We start from the raw sequence: 22931 nt of genomic DNA, 5'->3' as shown, positions 1-22931 counted from the left end.
AAGTTAACATGCATCTAAACATTTCAGATGAGCATGGTAATTTGTATAAATGATCAAGTATAGTATTTTGATACTTCCTGAAAAATGACTCCAGTTCTTTAAAAATGGTCCCTGCTTCCCTAAATAATCACAATACCAGGAGCCGCTTTTTCCAAATGTGGCTCCTGTTCCAAACTGAGACGAATATTTAGGTATATTCGTCTGAGGTTCCAAACCTGCTTATTTCCAGGCTTGACCAGGCCCAGCCCTGTGCGAGACGTCATACCATGCCATGGAAGGCTCAATGTTCTGTGCAATGATTCGAAAATCCAAGTTTTCACTGAAAAACTTTTTCTTGTATTGATATTTGTATAGATTTATGAACCAAGTTTTTTTATTTGAAAAAACATGATTTTCGATGATAAACCAAGATTTTCGATTGAAAAAAATTAAAAAATTGGTTTACCGGGTTGGTTTCATGCGCATATTTTTTTTTTGGGGGGGCTTTGGGGCGGGGTAAAAGCAAGGGGCGGCAAAAAGAAGGCGGCGGCGGAAGATAAAGGGGCGGCAAAAGAATAACTAAAGTAAAAAAGGCGGGACTTAGGGGCGGTTATGGTTATCAGGAGGTGGGGGTTACGGTAACAGCATTAAAAATGTACGTTTGAAAAAAATTGGTGAAAAAAATTTCAGCTCCTACCCCCACCCCCCATAGGCCGGCAGTATACATAAGCTTTTTGACCTAGCTTGAGTATTCTGTTTGAGTCCGGTCACATTAGGAACCAAGCTAACTTTTAAACAAATATAAAGTAATAACAAGCTGGGAAGCTCGGGCTGGGAACTCGGGACTGGGAATGAAACTTTAATTTCACGCATACAGCTCGGAAGATTTAGTGTTGGGTGCCCTTGTTGTCACGTCTAAAGACAGCCCGCCATACAATTAATTGTTTTATAAATGAGAAAAACAGAAAAGTTAATTTAAAATTTATACAGTGAATAAATCAGTCAACAAATTATTTCTAAATAAAGTAAGTAAATAAATTGATACTATAATTATTACATTTTATAATATCGTAATTGTTTTCTGAAACAATTTCTTTTCCATTAATATAAAAAGTTTAGGGAATTATTCAGAGTTTCTAATTCATTTCAATATGATAATAAATGTTCCACTTTGACATTTGGAGAAGACAAACAGATTGTGCGGCGACAAAGAAGGGTAAATCACGTTTGTTTGTGTATTTATACGTTATTTGAGATCACTGTGTACTTGTTAATGTTTTGAGCAATATATAATGCCTTCATTTTGTAAGATAAATGTTCACTACAATAGCTTTTGTTGCACACCCGATCCTGAAAGTTATTCTGTTGAATTCGGAAACTAGGCAGAGCAGACTCAGAGGATGCATGTTTAATACAGTGTATATCAGCGTTGGATTTACCTCAAGCAGAGCAAAATGCTCCCAAATTGGACAGCCTGCTGCACAGATTTCAGCTTGTATAGCAATTTGTTACAATGTAAACATAATCATGATCACCATTTTGCATTGAGCAAATTGTTCCTAAAAGTAAATCCAACTTGCCAACGCTGAGTATTGTTATTCATCACAGCGATGATTGATAGCCCCATGTTTTTGTTTAGTTTGAGGTTGCTCTGACTGAAAATCTCCAGATGTCTAGACGATAATTTGAAGTCTGAAAGGAATACACTTACTCGAAAACTGTTAACTCTAGCTCCGAATTTGCACACGATAGTTACGCAATCGATGCTACATGTAGAGTGCATTGCTGCCGTTTTTTGGTCAGTCAGCAGTGCAATCTTTTGCACCGGAGATTCAGATTGTTTATTCTGTTAATGATGAAATTTGGATGAAAGTTATTTCGATGGGTCAACAGTATCTTTTGAGCAAGATTTGCCTATTTTGGACAGTCTAAAATTTTGCTGAAGTGTAATTTTAGCAACATTATTGCCTGTCGTGATCAGCGAATCCAACTAGATTTTGAATGCAATGGTCTCTAGCCTAGAATGTGAAGTTATCGGTGAGCAAATTCTTGGCTAGACCTCTTGAGCAAGAATACACTTGCAAGGGGCAATGCAATAAAGATCTGTCCCCCTTTGGTGGGCAAAAATTAAAGGGGGGAGGCAAGACATTTTTGGCAGGACTGAAAGAGGTGCAAGTAATTTTTGGTAGTTTTGGAGGGTAGCAAGTGATTTTTGAAGTCAAAAGGTGGGAAAGAGATTTTGGTGGACATTCATGCGTACCTTTTTGAGAAAAGAGAAGATCGTTCTAACACATAATCCTATCGCCCCCAAATTAACCTCCATTCACTTTTATTTGTTTGGCTTACTCGCCTATGACCCCATGGCACAAGTTAGCGCTACCCCTGCTTTTGTGTCATCAACTTTCCAGTGTTGGTCTTTGGAGATCTTTCAGTATGCTAGTTAAGGATACGATACATGATTTACCGACAAGTTACCCATTTTGGAATGCGATCATGAATTTTGAAGAAAAAAAAGTTTCCACAGGCTTTGATGGGACTCAAACCAATGATTTCAAGCAGTGTTCGAAATTTTGGTTGTCCGTTCGCCCGGGACAACTAAAAAAGTTGCCGGACAACCAAAAATACTGATTCGGTTGTCCGTTGGACAACCATAAATCTGTAGCCAAAACGGACCTTTGTACATGTACGTATGGACAACCAAAAACTTAGACGGACAACCAGAAATTGTAACCTGGTTGTCCGTGGGACAACCGTTTATTTTTCCTTAATTCGAACACTGATTTCAAGCATCATTGATTATCAGTCCCGGTCTTTACCACTCGGCCACAGAGGCAGATGATCAGGGGAGTGTCATAATAAAAGATAAATCTCATAATACTATCTTTAGCCTTTTGTTTACATAAAAATGATGCATTTTGTAAAGATAGATTGGCCGTTTTAAGCATAAATAGCACAAACGTTTGGAAATGAGATGAAGGCTACGCCCTGCATGTCCTCCCGACTTTCCACGTTTTGGCCTGCCAAAATGGCACGAAACCAACAAATTGGCAACAACTTTCTTTTTATTTTCTTTATTTTTGGCATGTAATGTTGCCAGGTAATTTTCTAATTATATGCATGAATTATGTAAAGTAAAGTTTTCAGATACAAACAAATAAAAAAATGTAGATATTTATTAAGCGCTTTATGACGTAAACAGCCTCAAAGCGCTTTACATTTATTCCGCCGTCATTAGAATATGTCGGAACCACGTTTGCAGCCTACAAGTGGCACAGGGTCCATCAGTTCAACAACTGTGATTACCTAACAGCTTCCCATTGCACCTGGGTGGGGTTGAGGCAAGCGAGGCAAAGTGCCTTGCCCAAGGGCGCAACACGGTGGTGGGACGGGGAATCGAACCCACGCACGTCGAGCAAGCTCTCGGATTATGAGTCCAAGGCCGTAACCACTGAGCCACCTTGCCCACAATTAGAAGAGGTATGGTACTGAAACTTGGTACATGGGTAGTACACATGAAATGCAACAAACCTATGGTTGCGTTTGGCAAATTTCCATTTGCATAATTAATTAGGGCCCTAATCAACTTTGCTAATTAGTGGCCCTAATTTATTATGCAAATTGAAATTTGCCAAACGCAACCGTAATTTTGTAGCACCTTGTGTGTACTACCCATGTACCATGCCTCAGTACCATAGCTCTTTTAATTCTATCTGAAAACTTAAATTCATAATTCATGCATATTTAATTAGAAAATTACCTGGCAACTGGACTTGTCAAAAATAAAAAAATAAAAAAGAAAGTTGTTGCCAATTTGTTGGTTTCACGCCATTTTGACAGGCCATATCTCGAGAAACGAATGTCCGATTGAAACAAAATTTTCAGTTTTGTAATATACAAGGCAAGAGCTTTAACATATTTAAATTGAAAGAAAATCTAAATTTTGCATTAGCCGATAGGGCCACCTTAAATCCATGCATAACTGTTGTCCAAGGTCATGATGCACAAATTTGGCTTCCAGTTCTGATCTTTGACTTCAGTATCAGATATAGCTCTTTGATATTAGAGTTGCCCAAAGTTCTGTGTCCTTAAGGGGGTACTACACCCCTCGATGAATTTGTGTCTATTTTTGCATTTTTCTCACAAACTAATAACACAGTGGTAACAAAAGTTATGTATATTATAGGGGCAAGGAATCCAATTACTGCACTGGAATTTCAGTGACCCAAGACAAGCGGTTTGTTATTTATAAGAAATAAGGTACCGCTAGGATGTACCTCATTTCCGATCATATATACTGAACCGCTTGTCTTGAGTCACTGAAATTTCAGTGTAGTAATTGGATACCTTGCCCCAATAATATACATAACTTTTGTTACCAGTGTGTTATTATTTTTTGAGAAAAATGCAAAAATAGTCACAAATTTACCACAGGGGTGTAGTACCCCCTTAATTTGAGACATTTGAGGTGATTCTACTCGACATATAAATTTGAACTTCTGCACAGATTTGTCAATGAGGAGATTGGCTTCATTTCATCATCAACATTGACTCCTTTTTTACATATTTCATATGTGACTGTGTGTTGTTACCAATTCAATTCAATCCAGTACCGGTATTAATTATGTGTGCAGTTTGACTGTGGTGTAATTTTTTGTGCTTTCATTTAATTTCAGCTCTCAACAGCTTCGTTTAGTGTGTACTTGACATATCCAAGTACAGTACTACTTTGGAATCCAAACTCATAATGAGATATATAGAGAATAAAGATCTGCGGGAATGGGTAAAAGACAGCTTACGCAAAGCCATCTTTCAGAAGGTATGTTCATTGAATATTGAGGATAATTTAATACAGGGCTCTGTTTTTTTGGCAGGTCCTTGTAACAGGTGTAATATGTGTAGGTATTCCAGTTGAAATCCATACACCTCATATGCGATCATGGCATCACGCACCATCGGACAGCTTAAAATTGCCTGTCTGAGTGCGATTTATAACACACCTCAATTTCTAAACTTTTTACCAAGAGCAATTTAATAGCACACCTGATAGCCCACCTTAACATTTCCGGAAGTGCGATTTTTAGCATGCCTGTTATTATTCAAAACTCAACCCCTGCATATATGGAAAACATTACCTTAATCTGGAAAAAATGTGACAACCCTGGATGCTTCATGAAGCAAGGCTCCCGCTGGACGCGAATTCTTGCGTCCAGACGCATTTTTGTATTGCTGGACGCAATGTTCAACAAATTTCATCAACCCGTTGCGTCCAGTCGGAAGCAAGTTGATTCAGCCCAAAAATGAGTGATTATAAGCTTAGCAACTTCATCATCATAAAAATCACGAAAATTACGTTGACTGATCCTCCTAATAAAGTTACTTAATATTCATACCAATGGACCAATCAGTAAACGAGTTACTCCCATTTTGCAACACTTCCGGGTCACCAGTCAACCAGTGACCCAGTCAAATTCTTACTGGCAGCGAGACGTGATAAGCTTTTGAAAATCCAACTTTCTAAACTATCGTACATTGTCAGCAAGTTTGCATTCACGTAATTATTTGTTATTGACAATAATATCTTTAAAATCTCATCAGGAATCTGAAAGGAAATAGTCAAATATTTGCATCAAACTGCGATGCAATACCGGCAATCGGGGGCTTTGTAAAATTGTATTCCCTGTTGCCCAACACATTAACATATATGTACGGACGCACAAAAATTTTGTGGGACGCACATTTCACGACCAGGTTTTACAGTTGTGCGTCCGATCAGACGCAGAGTTTTTGAAGGCTAGAGGGAGCCTTGTCATGAAGTACAAGCTCTGAAAAGAAGATGAAGATATGGCCCCTCCAAACAAAAACAACCTACGATGCTAATTGCTATAAGATTTCTCATCCTATCAGGAAAACATAGTCTATAGCATATTCATTACAGGGTAGAAACTATGAATTACCAATACCTCTTCTATATACTGTGCACAAAAAGTATCTGTTCACTTAAAACAAAAGTAATATCTTAAAAAGTCTAATCTTAAATTACCTGATAGAGTAGTCAATAGATGGAGAATTTTGATATGCGTATTTTGATAAATTGATACCTCAATTGGCATGACTTTCTTTTCTCAAATTAAAACAATTTGAATGAAAAAGAGAGCATTTCTAAAGTGAAAAAAATCAATGAATGAATAATAATGAATCTTTACAATAGGTGGTAGGAATCACCCTGAAGCAGGATCCCTAATTTATCACTTTTGAAATGCTCTCTTCTCTTTTTCCATTCAAACAGGTATAACTTCAGGGAATAAAGTTTCATTGTGCTGAATCTATTGATTACAGTTACGTTTAGTGTCTTTAAGATACTGCTTTTGTTTTAAGTGTACTGATACTTTTTGAGTGCAGTATATATGAAATCATATTTACATGTATGAATTTCTATTTTCCTTGCTAGGCACATGCTTTAGCAGTTCAAACAGGATGTGAAATCCTGGTGAAGTTAGAAGACTTAGCTGATACCTCCGGGTCTCAGTACTACGCCACCAATAGTCTACAACAAGCCTACCGACAAGGAGATCTATGCGAAAAACCAGGAGAAATAATCATCTCGGGAGAAACAGGGTTGCCTGCCACTCAGATGGTAGAAACAGCCGTTCAGAGCTGCGGTGGCGATAACATCAACTATAATGGCATTAGCGATGATGGTCGGAGTGCATTAGGGTACGGGTACATCTCAACGGATTCACTAAACATCAGACACGTTGTTCCTCTAAATGTTTCTAGGGGACAGAATTTCCTAGTACCCTCAAGACAAGAAACTGTGGGACATACGTCGTGGAGCATAACACAACCGCAGATGGTAACAGGTGCTGTGCAGGAGGTTGAGCAGGATAATTATGTACATGTACAGGACAAAGTAGGTGCACCGGGAAATGTTGAGATCAAGCTGGAAGAGGAGGAGGAGGACGATGAGGAAGTTATCATTGAAGAGTCATTGGATGCGGCGGATAGAGCGGAATACCATAGCAACCAAGACAAAGTAGCACCACATGAGCAGATGGTGACGGAAGCGATGGATGGGGTGGAGAGGGGGACTTTGGTGTCAGAAATGGACGGAGGGAGTCCAGGTGAGGAAGGTGACATAGAAAATGTGGATCCGACAGATGATTCTCAACAAGGTGAAACAAAGTAAGTCATGGTGATGGTTTTTGTTGCAGATAGTGGAATGGCAAACTGTTGCAGCCTGGGGTTGTGGTACTCAAGTTTGGTTTGGGTAGGGATGTGCCATGGAGAATTTAAAAGTGGACCAATCCATATACTAATTTCTCAAGAAATTTGGACTCATTGTTATACCAAAAATCAAATTTTGTACCAAATTGCCAAAGTTTTTACAACCTTTTCCAATATTTTTGGCAAATTTCAAAACTTTTGGTTACAGTTTGGAAAATTTTGACAAACTGACTCATCCATACACCAAAATTGGCCTAGAAGAAGGGGTCATTGATATACCAAATGACCGAAAATGCGACCCATGTTTGCAGCAGATTCCTGTATGGTAATTTGTACCCCGGCGTTGGAAGTTATTTATTAATATCCCAATTGTTGCTGTACTGCAGATGAACTGATCAACAACACTCATATTTTTTTCTGAGAAACCATACTCTTATCATCAATAGCTAATGTCATGCTCTAAACTTTGGTTCTCTTCAAGTTTGGTAGGGATCGATCATAATGTAGGTGCATACATGCTAGTCACTGGATCGAATTATGCACTTGAAGTTAATATAGACGCATGCATATAAGGGCAGTTTTAATATCAGCATGTTTTGCGGTACAACTACAAAAAGGCATTGGCATCACAAGGTGAACCAAAATATATAATGTAGTACATACAATTAGAAGAACCAAATGTAGTACATGTATGACTGGCTGCATTTAGACACCTGATGACTGAGTGTCCTTGGCCAGTTTGAAATAATTACTTGATTATGATATTACGTGTTGTAGTTAGAGGTAGGCCATGGGTACCGGCAGTGTAATTAAAATTCACACATTTCTTATCTTTATTATCAGGTTTATGTATCAGTGTGTTATATGCAGAGCAAGTTTCATGCACCCATCGTTGATTCAAGAGCATGTGGCACGAGCACATATGCACCTATTTGAGCATCAGCAACCCTCGTATCAACCAGTGGTGGTCCCAGGAGCAGGAAATGTAGAAACAGCGACAAAATTAGCATCTACAGCGGTTGCAGCAGCAGCAGCGGGGGCAGCATCAGTGAGCCCTGCCTCAGACGGCATACCACAAGCGGCTGTTATAGAGCAACAGGATATTCCGTCTACGAGTCGTTTCCCCCCTGATATAAAAGAACCACTAGTATTCTACAGCACAGGTTTGTAGTATGGTATAAGGCCGGTGTCGACAGGTCCTCTGTCGGAATCCTGTCGACAAAGTGAATTATGTCAACATATCAACAGAACTTCGTCCATGGCGACATAGTGCTAAGGCAATGGCCCAGTAAAACTTTGTCAGGCAAGCTCATTTTCACTCAAAATATTGGCCATTTCCAATGTATTTTCAAGAAAATGCAATGCCAAATCTTATCTTTTACCTACTATTTCGCCAATTTTTTATGTTTGTTATTTGCCTTCAGGGGGCATACTTTTGGCACTATTATGCCTTGTTTTCCGGTGTAAATTGTACACTTCATCGCTACATGCTCGCTATGAAGACGGCCATCTTGGAAATTTACTGAAATTGCCGACGGTGTTTCTAGATATTTTTAGGTTAAAATTTCTAAAATCATGAAAAAAAAAGTCCTGGTATTTTTTCGGAACCCAAATTTATGTCGACACTCTGTCGACGTCAAGATACAAAATATGTCGACATCAAAAAACGGTGCCGACACCGGCCCTAGTATGGTATTAACAAAAAGATTGGAGTTCCACAGTCCACCAAATTGGTTGACATGAGGAGCACCAGAAGTTCAATTCTGTAAAGTCACAGTATATATTATATCTGAATAACTCAGTTTAGAGGATATCTTACCTAAGCTATGTTTTGGTACATGGAAATGTCAATGACCTTTGCTATGTGCGTGGAAAAACTCCACCCTTGGAGGATTGCCACGCACTGCATGGTGATCCGCCAATGGTGGAGTTTTTATATGTATTAGCCCATTCAAGTACCAACTGAGAATACTTATAGGTTAATAAATGCTTATCACTTGTTGGGAGTGAAATTGTACAAAATAATGCACACGTACTGAGATGTTGATGCATCTAATGCTCGAACCCTGAAGGGGGGGAGTGCATTAGACGCATCAATATCTCAGTACAAGGAAAAAAACATGATGTTTGATGTTTTTATATTAAAATTATCAGTAAATATGTTGGAAAATGGAACCAAATATAAATGCATCAACCATCCTGAAACATGAATCAATCCTGTGCAAGGCAAACGCATACATGTGAAAGTACTGCGCATAGTACAAGGAGTGCCATTATATACAATCAATGCATTCCGCATACTTTTATAACAGCTTTACTGATTGGCTGCTTTGATATAGAGTGTATGAAAGGGTTTTGTTGTACGACCTTACCAAGGCTTTTGACAGAATACCTCAGTAATGTTAACATTAACCCCATGAGAACTACCTGCCTATTGGTCACAAAGAAGTTTTCATTATCAATTGGACCAATCAGCAACATTGTTAAAATAATTTCACCACACAAAAAAATTGAGGTGAATTATTTGCAAAGCTCCATTCTGATTGGTGATTAAAATGAAGATATCATATAATTGACCAATCAGAGAGAATGTTAGATCGGCAGGTAGTGTTCAGGGGGTTAATGTTTACATGACTTACCTGCTTTCTGTCTTTCCAGATGAAAGCCTGATGGATTCCGAGCCCGAACAACACGCCAGTTTCATCACCTACCCAGCCCCACTGCCAAACTTCACCAAGCCAATCTCACATGCTCTGAGATCAGGCTCAGTACACCAGGCATGGAGCAGATTTATAAGAGAGGCGGCCATGTTTTACCTGCCAGCGATGCCCATAGAGGATGGGAAAGCCAAGATTGTGTACCAGTATATTGGAAGGACCATGTATGAAACTTATCCTTGTATCAAATCTGATGGGGATAAACCGTGGGTAAGTCGTCTGCTGCTATTACAAATTTTATCTGTAAAATGACAGCTTTATTCAACAATTTTATACTTAATACTAAAATATTAGCAGCAGTAACAGCTGAATTACTTGGCTAGTAATATGGCTACAGTGAATAACAGGGAATTCTGCACCTGCAAGATGCATACCATGGGGTGTTTTTTTGTGTGTAAAAAGAATTCAGGGTCACAAGAAGTTATATTGTTTGTTTAGGGCTCATATTGAAATACCCTACCATGTTTCACACAGAAAGAAGGCAGGAGTCCCCTCGCTAAGCACGCGCCTCAGGAAAGCTTGGTCATAAAACGGATGGATTATATGCATCAGTGATACACCCTGCCCAGGATTTTAACAAAAGAAGGCTAGCACAGGAAAGCTGCAGGATGGCGCACACCTTCCTGTGTAAGGGAATTTCAATATGAGCCCTTAATGAAGGAGATGCAGAGGTTTTGTGACATGATGTGATTAGCGAATCAGGAAACTACTTTTTTTTGTATTTGTGCAGTGTGTACGTTTCATTGTACGCATAATTGGTCAAAAGTATTGAACTTCTCTGATAAACAGTGTCTGCTATTTGTTGGGGAACCTCACAGAAAATAGACTGTAACAATTAAAATTATACAATTGCAATTTCACTTTTAAGGAAAAAATGAAAGAGATCATGGCAAAAATGTTATATGCAGTGGAATCAGTAACATCTTGGCTAACAGAAAAACCTTACTTGGTTTCTTTTCTAGTTCGGATTCAAACGCTTTGCTCAATTTGATGAGCCTTGCACCTGGGCACTAATTAGGTCAAATAGTAAAAATGGGGGATTAATCAAGTATGGTTTACTTTATTTCTACAGACGTACTTCAACAAGTGTCTGAGCATCAACATCCGTCGACTAAGATCCAAAAGAAGAGCCAAATCAGACGGGTCAGGTAAAACAGTAGCCAAATTAATGGGTGCACCAAACAGCTGATGCAGTGGCACCTTATAATGGGTGCACCAAACAGCTGATGCAGTGGTACCTTATAAGCTTGTCATAACAGCTCTGCAAGTCACTGATCTTCAGATTCTCAATCGTAGATCTTCACTCTCACATCTTCAGATCTTCAGCCATTGATCTTCAGATCATCAGTCGTAGAATTTTGGATCTTCATTCAGTGATCATTAAATGATCAGTTGCAGATCTTCAGTCACAGATCTTCAATCAATGATCTTCAGATCTAAAAGTAACAGATCTTCAGTCTTTGTCCTTCAGACTCTCAATGACCAATCTTCAGATCTTTAAGTCACAGATCTTCAGTCACTTACCTTCAGACTCTCAATTCAAAAATTGAGTGGCCACATTTAATGGCAAGTGTGTTGCAACAGCATGTATCTATTTATCCCACAAACACTACTGAAAATCAAATTAATGTAACAGGTGGAATGGGCTATTCCATTTGAAATACACACTACCCCTGCGGAAGATTTTGGAAACATGTTCCACAGAGGGAGTATGAATTTTAAATGGAATTAGCACATTAGGCAGCTCCATTAGAAACTCACCCTCCCTCTGTGGAAGATCTTTCTCAGGTGTATGAAATTCAAATGGAGCTGCCTAATGTTCTAATTCCATTTAAAATTCATACTCCCTTTGTGGAACATGTTTCCAAAATCTTCTGCAGGGGTAGTGTGGATTTCAAATGGAATAGCCCAATGTGGGTAGAGACAGGTTGTTTTAATTGTAGCATACAATATTGGTCATTTATAACCATTACTAATGGTATAACAAAGGTGACACAAGAAGTTTTTACAACAATTTTAAAAGAATCTTACAGAATACAGCTGGGTTTTTTAATTTAAAAAAGTGGGTCTGGGTAGGTCAAATGGCACCAATTAATAGGTTTTTAGCTGGGACAACCAACTCTTATTATATTGTCTGTTTCACTTCGTAACTCAATGTTGGATCTTACACAGTGAGACTGACATATTGCACAATAGGCCTGGCAGGGATTCAAGTTTTGAACTATGTGTATATACAGGTCTAACTGATTATATCTGCTGTTGGTGTCCCAATTATATTGTGAGAATTATCGGTCTAGTTTGTTTATGGTTTCATTTGCGCATGAGACACACACTTGTCACATGTGACCTTTCAACCTTTTGAATTGTGAGTCAATCTGGACAAGTCGAGTGACAGTGCTGTCATGGTAACATCATGTGAGCTGTCCTCTGATTGGTTGAAGAAAAAGTGAAGCTGTGAGTGGCAGAGTCATAGAAAAGTGAAATTTCATTTATACATGTACTGGAACATCTGTTTAGCAACAGAGCAGCATTGCAGCTGTAACCTAGCAACGTCAGGTCAACGCCCTGCTTGATTGTTTATACGGTGTGTTACTTGGATTTTGTCAGCTTGCATCTTCAGCCATTAAGTATCATACATGCTGTTGAATGGAACCACTGAAGATCTCTGACTTGCCATTTTAAACCAAGATAGTGGAGGATGCTTATTGTGTGGCATTTTTTGTTGGACCAAAGAATTCAAAGATTGTCTTTATAATGCCAATGGCTGTATGTATTTATGTATATTGCTCTTGTAATATAACTTGTAAATGTGTGGATAATGTGTTAAACAGCTCAATATCTATATCTTCTCGTAACAATAGCTCCATAACTTTTAAATTGAACTTGTGCGTGTGTTCTATGTTCTAACAGAACACATCAAAAAGTGAGTGCAAGAGATTGAAACCTGCAACAGCTATCCTTTTTCTTCCTGTATCTGTCAGAATGTTACGTCTTTTAGTATACTATACATTATTTTTGCGTCATGAAATGTGAGCGATTTGAAAAAAACATAATTTATGTGGCATGTGATCTTTGTGAAATTGAATCACATCTTGGAGGCTTATAAACATTTATTGTAGGTAAAAAATATTTGTTTGCATGAACATTTTGCAAATCTATGTCACTTGCGAAATTAGCATGCACACAAATATTTCATGCTTTCACAAATTGTGTCAGAGCCTCATTAAAAAGATGCTGCTCTCACTCACAGCAACATAAACATCTTTGTGTTTTTTAAACATTATTTAAAAATAACTAAAAAAACACAAAGTTTGCAGCAGAAATCAAGAATCTTTTAGCGTTATTTGAAAACAAGGACAGCTGTTGCAGATTCTGGTTGCACTTCACAGATAATGTTAACCTGATCCATTAAGTCATCTTTGCTTGTCTCTGTTCCTTATAATAGTACTTTTAGCTTTTTGGAGTACTGCTTTTTGGAGGGTTGAGCTTAAAGCCCACTGTGGAAAGCAGTCATGGCAGAGTTGATAAGTTAAGAAAATTATTAGTGCTGTTGTCAATATAGGTGACATCCAGGGCATATTAGCTGCCGTAGTGCACGTTAGAATATGACAGTTGCTAGGTCAACTGGCTCACGCATTCTTTGTGATGAACCACTGATCGAAATGAACAGAACACAAAGCCTATGGTATATCAAAATTCGGAACAGGTGTATGAGCCCAGGCTTGAACTAGTAACCGTGGTTACTAATGTGCACTACAGCAGCGAATTCTAGTTGGTATCCCATACCATTTTGAGATTGTATAGCAGGGTTTTGCAATATAAAAGACTCAAGAGGTTCTTCAAACAATTGTGTACAAGGATGTGCCACACTGATATGGGACTATAATCTATGTCTATATACATGTAGAATTCAATTTTACAACCCATTAATATACCTATTTGTCAGAAAAAAAACTCCCAAATTTGTCAAAATAAAGGTGCTTTTGTGGACAAAATATCCAAAATTCAAGTAATTTGGGTGTATTTTCCTCTGCTGAAACCCACCGAATACGGACTTGTGAGGGGACATCGGTATACCAAAATGGCTAAAAATGCACAACAAAGTTTAGGCACATACCTGTATACTATGAAACAGGTTGAACCTCCCCTGTGGTAAGTAAAATCACTGTATTCACAAGTGTATCACTTACATTCTGAATATGCCATGTAGTATTTTTCATTTGAAATTTATACCCTGGTAGTGTCAATATGTAACTAACTAACAAATATCTTGTTGTGTCAATAGAGATATACTGATGCTGATTTTGTTTAAATATCGATCGCTAATTATCAAGAGACAAAGTTTACAACTAAACATCGACATACATGTAGCAAATTGATCAGAATTATGAGCACTGCTGAGCAGTGATTTAAAGTGATATTTTTCTTTCATCTTATCTTTTTATCATGTGATATCTCATGATTTTAGTACAATTTCATTGTCAGTAACTTTTTTTAGTCTCTAACAGGTCTGTAACAAAGTTATACAGTCAAACTGATTCATGTGTATGTTGAATTTCATACTAAATGTTTACGTCATACTAAATCATTTGTATGTGACCTGCACCAGTGATGGATGTGTTGATAGATGCACTTGTTTAACCCCCTGGACACTACTGGTCATCTAACAGCATTTCTGATTGGTTGATAACATGAAATGCTCATTTCAATTGCCAATTATGACTAGGTTTGAAACTATTTATGGTCAAACTTGCATTTGCTGAAGACCTTATTAATACCCTCCTTGATTAGTTCAAAATTGGATACAATGTTCATTTTAGCCAATTGACAGGTAGTTCTCATGAAATCCAAGCAATGTGTCTACCCTTTAATGACATTGTTATAAAATTATTTTGACTTGTTAAAAATCCAACTGAAAAATAACAAAAACATACAGCACTAGAAAACACAATACTAAACAGGCTGTCTTATTCTTGAAAAATAATTGGCTGATAATGTTGTGAAGTATCATAGCAAGATTCAGTGTCCGTTTGATATGAACAAGCAGGGTTGACAAAAGTACTGATACTACCGTATTCATTCCATTAACCTCCCAGGACATTAAATAAGTCACTGGTGCCAACCATGGATGTAAACACATAATGAAGGATGTCAAAATCACTACAAAATTAATCACTTCGGAATTAAAGACTTATAGAGGAGAGTTTTAGCATTTTTTCATGCTGAAGTGAACAATAATTATAAACTTTAATAGGAAGCATGGAAGGTTCTGCTGGGAGGTAAGCTTATTGGAATTAATTGCATGGGTGCTTCATAACTTCTTGCTTTGTAAGATGAAAAGTCAGTGGGTGTGTGTCTAAAGGTTCATGGGCAGTTAATGGAACAAATATGGTACTACTGACTGTACAATGTTCATTGCTAAACGAGTTATATTCCCATGGAAAATGATAGCATTGCATAATTACCTTCCCTGAAGAAAGGTGATATTTAACCAGTAAACAAGATATATGAATGGGAGTAACAATCCTATTTCAAACAGCTGCTTCACATGTGAAAATATTTATTGTAGTAGCCCATGAATAGACCGATTAGAATACAGTTGCACATGCCAAAGTTATGAAATGGTGCTATGAAAAAGTTTGGTTTAATACCACAACAAAGTGGATGAACATGGTATGTATGATATACAGTAACCTTTAAGTAATATTAAGTTATTGATTTAAGTTTGTCTTCTTCCAGATATATCCCTCTTGAAATTTGCAAGAAGAGGGTGTTGGGCAACAGAAACGTATGTCTCAGAGGCGCTGAGCGTGTTTATTTTTAAGTGCACATTTTGTCTCCGAGAAATTGGCAAATTAATTTCAAGCTGCACATGTACCAAGTGTTCTATGATGGACACTAATTAGTTGAAAGACATAAAACTCGTTCCTCTTGACAGAGTCACAAATAACTTTATTTTTTTCTCCTTTTTTTTAAAACAAAAACTATTGTTAAAAATATGTTTTAAATGCAGTTGTTTGGAGGAATTGATTTGCTCATACGGAAGATCATAAACAATTTTTTTATACCTTTCAGGAGTTCGCTGGGATCACTGAATGAGTCTTTAATCAACATTCTTGATCTCCTCCCTAAAAACTAGAAGAACTAGTTTAATCCATAATTACTGATTTGTAATAGACTACAGGTAACAATCTCTTTCTGGATATTCGCTGTCGTAGTGCACGTTACAATATGACCATTGCCAGGTCAACTGGATCACGCTTTCTTTGTTACGAACCACTGATCGAAATGATCACAACACAAAGCCTATGGCATATCAAAATTTGGAACAGGTGTATGAGCTTAGGTTTGGAGCAGTAACCAATGGTTACTAACGTGCACTACGACAGCGAATTTGTTATTAATTTAATTTGTAAAAGCCCTTGTATAAAATTTGCCAAAATATGTGAAAATCATACATCTTACTTGCTCAATATTGAATTCATGTCATTGTATGTCAACCTTAAAATAATCGTCTTAAAAATGTAGATTGTCTAATCCAGTGTAGTATGGTGCTTTATATTTTAAACAACTTGAGAAAATGTATAATGTTTTAATAATGCTTAGATGTGTGATTCAATTTTAAAGCACAAAATCATGATCATGTTCTGAGACATTTTTGTGTTTTGATGATTTTAGAGATTGTCCCAGTCCCCTTGTTTATTTAACTGTATTTGGTTACCATGGTTACAGCAGATAAAGTTAATGAACTATTTCAGTTTAAATTGATACACCCCCTATGGAAGATATGACCTTACTTATCCACACAGGGAGTGTGAGTTTCAAATGGGGTTACCTGAATGGTTGACTCCATTTGAAATCTACACCCCCTGTATGGGAGATTAAGGTCATATCTTCCATAGGGGGTGTATGGATTTCAACTTGAATAGCACAATGCCCCAACATCTTGAAATAAGTATGAGATACAGAAATGTTGACCTAAATTATCTGGTATAATTCGATAAAATTTAGGTATAATTCGATAAACTAAATTTTCTTTTCTTTTATGATATAATTATTAAAATCTCATTTTGACCTCTGCCCAGTTCCATCTCAATTCTGTTAACAGATTTGAATTCAAGCTCATGCACTTGTGCATTGCTTATTGTGTTTACTAATGTGTCCAATCTGTCCATATATTTGTAGCTGTTTTTAATTTTTGAAAGCCACTTGAATATACTTTGATTGATTTTCATACATTTGATGGGATACAATTTGCTGTAGAAGTGACGTGAGGCTACCATAGCAATAGATGAATACAATTTTTGACTATATCGACCTGCACTTCAACGTTCACGCGGCACCTATGGATTGAACCATATCATGCCGTTCACTCGCACATGTAAGATTATTATGTTTGAAAAGAGCGGTATTGTACTAAATCTATGATTACAGACATACACAGATGATGAGTGCAACCTGCCTTAAGTGTAGGGCGATATAGTCAAAAATTGTATTCATCTATTGCTGTGGTAATTAATCCAGTTATGACATCACTTCTACAGCGAATAGCACAGTGTTCAGGATTTTGAGGTCAAGGGTCATCTAAGGGTCATGTTAGGTCATTATTAATCTTCATTTGTAATTATCCAGGAGGGGTGCCTTGTGGGGAATGTTGGGTCAAATGTCATCTAGGTTCATATTTTTGCAGTTGATATTTTGTATGCTTTACTACATTTATGAGGGGTATCCAAAAGTTTTTGAAATCACCCAGAAGTGAAAGAGCTATATCGATGAAATTTTGTCAGTGTAATCACAGGTCCTTATGTACATTATGGTTCAAAAATCGTTTCATAAGTATGTTCACTTTCTTTACAGGTGGCGTGAGATGGGCAGTAGGCGCATAACCTTTTCATGATAAGATCCTCCACTTTCTTGAGTTTCTTCACTGTGGCCGCATCATCCGTAAGTGATGGACGTCCACTTCTTGGCTCATCTGTGACATGTGGCCAGTTTAGAAATTTCTTTTTCAAAAAACAGCAGTGCCATATGATGGGCAATCATCACCGTAGATAGCTTTCATTTCATCATAGATTTTCTGAGCATTGTAGGCCTAACCCTTCAAATGCAGGAACTTAATCACGCTGCGTGCCTCAATTTTCACCATCTTGCAGGTTATGCGCCTACTGCCCATCTAGCGCCACCTGTAAAGAAAGTAAACATACTTATGGGACCATTTTTGGACCATAATGTACATAAGGACCAGTAATTACACTGACAAAATTTCATCGATATAGCTCCTTCATTTCTGGGTGATTTCAAAAACTTTTGGATACCCCTCGTACATGCAAGTGAAAAAATGTATTTTTATTATTTTCATTTTGTTTTAACATGGAGGCTAACTGTAATTGGGCTGTTCCATTTAAAATCCACACTCCCCCAGTGGAAGATTTTGGAAATATCTTCCACAGAAGGAGTATGAATTTCAAATGGAATTATCACATTAGCAGCTCCATTTTAAACTCACCCTCCCTCTGTTGAAAATTCAGGTTGAATCTTTCTCAGTGGGTGTATGGAATTTAAATGGAGTTGCCTAATGTGCTGATTCCGTTTGAAATTCATACTCCCACTGTGCAAGATATTTCCAAAATCTTCCACAGGGGTAGTGTGGATTTCAACTGGAATAGCCCATTGTCTCTAGTAGGTAGGGGCTTTAAGTCCAGGTCCGTAAGTGCAATATAGTTGTAGTATATTTTGTAAATTTTCCTATTACCATAGATGTCCTAAAACTTTTAAATTTTCATTCAAACTTCCATCTATGTTGTTTTCTTTCACATGTAAGCAAGAGGGTTTTGTAAGAGACATATTTCTAAAACACTAGTCAAACTGGACAACTAATTTATTGGGTAACTGAATGGGAATGCTAGAAAGATGATATTTTTATGGAAAAATGGCCAATTATGTACAAATGTTAGAATTTTGGTGTGAATCAACATATAAATTCTCACAATTCCGATACTCGCAAATAAACATATAGATTGAAACAAAAATTGACTCTCATAAGCATTAAAGAAATATTGTAACATTTACTGAGGAGTAATGCCCTCAAATTTACTTTCAAACACAGCCTGTGAAAATCATGGCCTACTGTGCTGTATTTGTGATACAATCTGATTTTTTTAATGAAGTAAACACATTACAAGAAATAAGTCCCCCTCTCAAAATTTCGTCATAACATTGTATAATAAAACTTTGTACCAACAAAACTAACTTAGAAATAATTATATGACTGTTTACTAAGTGGTGTGTGAAAATGAAAGATGTCCATGACTTTATGGCTGAATGAGTCCAAATTGAAGACAAAAATTTCCCTTTCCAAAAGTCACAAAGTAGGCCTATGCTTGTCAACTGCAAGGCAGGTGTATTGGGGCAGGGAATGGGACTGTCCATCTTACATTTCACTGTGCTGAACTCTGCACCAAGAAGTGGATTTGATGGTTGAATGATCAAGAATCGATACACAGAGTAAATATTCACTTGGTGAGAATTTTAAACTGTACTCAACCACACACTTTTGAAAAGGGCAGTTTTTGTCTTCAATTTGGGCTCATTCAGCCCTGAAGTCATGGACATCTTGCATTTTCACACAACACTTAGTAAACAGTTATATATTAAAGTATTTCAAAGTTAGTTTACAAAACAAAACCTTACAAAGGGGGACTTATTTCTTGTGTTGTGTTTATTTGGATCCTGGGAGATTTTATTCATTTGATCAAAATATTAGTCAAACTTGCGTATGTGTCTTTGCATGTGCGAATCTATGTAGCATAACACATTAAGCCAATTGACCTCATTAATGATTAACTGACTAATATATGAATTCACGATCTGGGTACTGGAATGTATTATGACTTTACTTATATCCCCCACAACAAGAGTATTTCAAAAATTTCAGTTACCCAATTGTCTGTTCTATTCAAATTTAATACCCCCTCTGTGGCAGACTTAAGCTAAATCTTCCACAGGGGTAGTGTAGTGTGGATTTTAAATGGAATAGCCCATTTGAAGCAATCATGGAGAACATACCCATGCATGTAGTTAGGCAGTTCAGGCAATATTTAAAACAGTGATAAAATGTTGAATAATTTACATTATTGGATAGAACATAAATTCAGCATGAAAATGCTTTTTGAATTTTTCAAAAAGGCCAACCGGTTTTCGAGCTATGGCTTGTTTTGTCGGGATAACTTGGCAAAAAATTTGAACGTTTTAGGAACCTATTTCTAATTATACTCTTTGTTTTGGCATGGCACCATCATAATTTCATTAAGAAATTGTTTTTCTATAATAATTTTACAATTATCTTCTTTAAGCTATCCCACATTTGTTTTCATAAGAAAATAAGTTGTACCAAATTTTTGATCAATTATTTTGAGGAAATAGTCGCTAATTTGCATAATTAGTAATTTAATTAACAATTTTAATTCATTTTTGCAGTGGGAATTGTGATTTTTGATCAATTAATAAATGAAATGTTGCTTTAAAGTGACTGACACACAAAGAAATCATCAAAGTATCAAAAAACATTTAGAAAATGTGATTAAATTCATTAAAAAGGTCTAAAATTGCATTAATTAGTGTTCAGTGAGCATGAAAACTGGCAACACTGTACGTTGGTTTTCCTCATATGAAGCCCAAATTTCCTTGAAGTAAAGGGTTTTCTTTGATTATTGGAGCCTTGCTGCAGGGGAATTTCTTTGAAACTGTGGATTTAGAACAACTTTATAGGCATGTATATTGATACTAACATGCATAAATATTGCTTGAAACCATCATTATAAAAATTCAGTCCTAAATTTTCAAGAAACTGTAACTTTCCAACCACTACGCCGATTTTGACGCAGGTTGATACAGTTATTCATCTTGACATACTCTACTTGGAAAATCAATTGCTTTCAGCACAAAACCAGACTATAGTACCAATAACAGAGCATTTATAGAACTATGCACTCACTATATGGCAACACTGGTTTCCATGTTTACTGTGCCATGCTCACTGTGCAATCAGTGGATGACCTTGTCAACGAATTCAGTGAGCACACTGAACTACCTAATGTAGTGTACACAGGGTATGACACAGTCTACATGATAATGTTATCCAGGATCACAATAATTGTGACCTGCTCACACAAAATGAGCGTAAAGTCTTAAGTTGGGAGTTAACGTCAAGAAGTTCCAACCGTTGAGTTGATGTTCATTGTTTGAAGACACCTATATTGGCAAAAGTATGTCCTTTGTGAATGGGGACAGAATTGAATACAGAGTACAGCATATTATGTCCCAATTCACAAAGGTCATACCACTGCCAATACAGGTGTCTTCAAACAAAGAACATCAACTGAACTGTTGGAACGTCTCGAAACTCCCAACTTGCGACTTACAGCAGGTCACAATACGCTGGCGAAGTGATGTAATAATAGGATTAACTACCATAGCAATAGGTGAAAGCAATTTTTGAATACATCGCGCTGCACTACAAACAGGTTGCACTCATCACCTGTTTATGTCTGCAGTCATAGATTGAATACAATACCGGTCTTTTCAAAGATACTAATCTTACAGGTGCGAGTGATCAGCATGATATGGTTCAATGCATAGGTACCGTGTGAACGTACCAGTGCAGCGTGGTATATTCAAAAATGGTTTTCACCTATTACTATGGTAGTTAATGTGATTATTTCATCAATTTGCCAGCATATTGGTCACCTGCAAAGGTTCCAGGTCTGTCATATGTGTGTTTGCTGCTGCCCATGAAGCTGCACGTGTACCAAGTGTTCTATAATGGACACTAATCTAATTAGTTGAAAGACCTGTAGCCACATAAAACTCATTCCTCTTGACAGAGTCACAAATAACTTGTGATACCATTGTAAACATTTGTGATATTTCTATGAAGTGAGCAAAAATGTTTTATTGATAAAGAATCATTTTGACCTGTTAGTCAGAAAATTAAACTCAACCAATTATTTTAATTGTATGCATCTCGTAATCGTCATGCCAACAGTACATAACTATGATGTAAATTTTTATCAGATTCCTTGCAACTCAGTTAATTGTATTTATATAAAATCATGCCATATATATCAGCTCCATGTTTTGCATCCAATGCTCTTTAAAATTTGTCTGAACTGTGATCATGTTCATGTATACAAACATTACAATGTAAAATACTATTTTTGTGAGCATTTTTATGTAAATAGTATAATGTATAATATAATGCAATGTAAATTGCAATTGCAGAAAATCAAAGGTAAATTTGAACTAAATCTCCAGCAGTGAACAATTGATCACTCGCAATTGTAGATTGTTACTTATTGGGCCAAAAGTATGTTGTCCAGTTCATTGTTCTTAAGGGGGCTGTGTGTTCTTTGGAAGGAGGTTACAAATATTTGGGGAGAAATACATAAGACATTTCTTGATCTTCATGATTAATTTATTCAAAAAGACCAATTTCATTATCTAATTTTTGAAACAAGACTGATTCGACTTTAAAGCCACACTATTACGGCAAATCATTTTCAAAATGTTTGCAAGTTATTATTTAATTATGTTAATAAAATGTTGGAATGTTGCTAAAATGTAACCCATTTTGTTACACCCAAGGTCAAATTTAACACAAATTTTAGGAATGTTTTGAGAAAATTTGATTTCAATTTTAAAATTGACAACAAAATTTGGGTCTTGAACATTTTATAATGAAAATTTTCTTTATATTTAATTTTTTAAGTAAATTTTGTGCATGACTTTTAAGAGGCCTTTGGAGCTCTAAGTATAAAATACAGACTTTAAGGAAAGCAACTGGTATGACTCTAGTATATGTGTGCCATTATATGGGTAATAACTTAAGAAAGAAGAGTGTTAAATTCACTCTACATAAGACCTCCTTTGAGAGGGAACGTGATGAGCCCAGTAGCAGCACTTATGTTTTGGGAGGGAGGCTATGGTGAATTTCGTGGTGGGCTGAAATCTGCC

General features: G+C 36.8%; 1 protein-coding gene across 1 annotated transcript; it reads left to right on the top strand.

Moving 5' to 3' along the window:
- The first annotated feature begins 1131 nt into the window (after positions 1-1131).
- Positions 1132-15880, top strand: LOC140137814 (uncharacterized). The gene is made up of 6 exons (XM_072159597.1): positions 1132-1195; positions 4653-4795; positions 6428-7161; positions 8047-8366; positions 9862-10130; positions 10993-15880. The coding sequence occupies exons 2-6, from the start codon at positions 4724-4726 to the stop codon at positions 11107-11109; spliced, it is 1512 nt and encodes a 503-aa protein (XP_072015698.1). The 5' UTR covers positions 1132-1195; positions 4653-4723; the 3' UTR covers positions 11110-15880.
- The last annotated feature ends 7051 nt before the right edge of the window (positions 15881-22931 follow it).

The sequence above is a fragment of the Amphiura filiformis genome, chromosome 17 (assembly GCF_039555335.1).
Source record: "Amphiura filiformis chromosome 17, Afil_fr2py, whole genome shotgun sequence".
Lineage (NCBI taxonomy): Eukaryota > Metazoa > Echinodermata > Ophiuroidea > Amphilepidida > Amphiuridae > Amphiura > Amphiura filiformis.
Note: the sequence above shows the minus strand (reverse complement) of the source record. Positions and strands in the feature narration are given on the sequence as shown.

Excerpts from the sequence above, each read along its gene's own strand:
- LOC140137814 (XM_072159597.1), top strand. The coding sequence starts at position 4,724 with ATGAGATATATAGAGAATAAAGATCTGCGGGAATGGGTAAAAGACAGC. Across the intron at positions 7,162-8,046 it reads TCTCAACAAGGTGAAACAAA|GTTTATGTATCAGTGTGTTA; the intron begins GTAAGTCATGGT and ends CTTTATTATCAG. Across the intron at positions 8,367-9,861 it reads ACTAGTATTCTACAGCACAG|ATGAAAGCCTGATGGATTCC; the intron begins GTTTGTAGTATG and ends CTGTCTTTCCAG.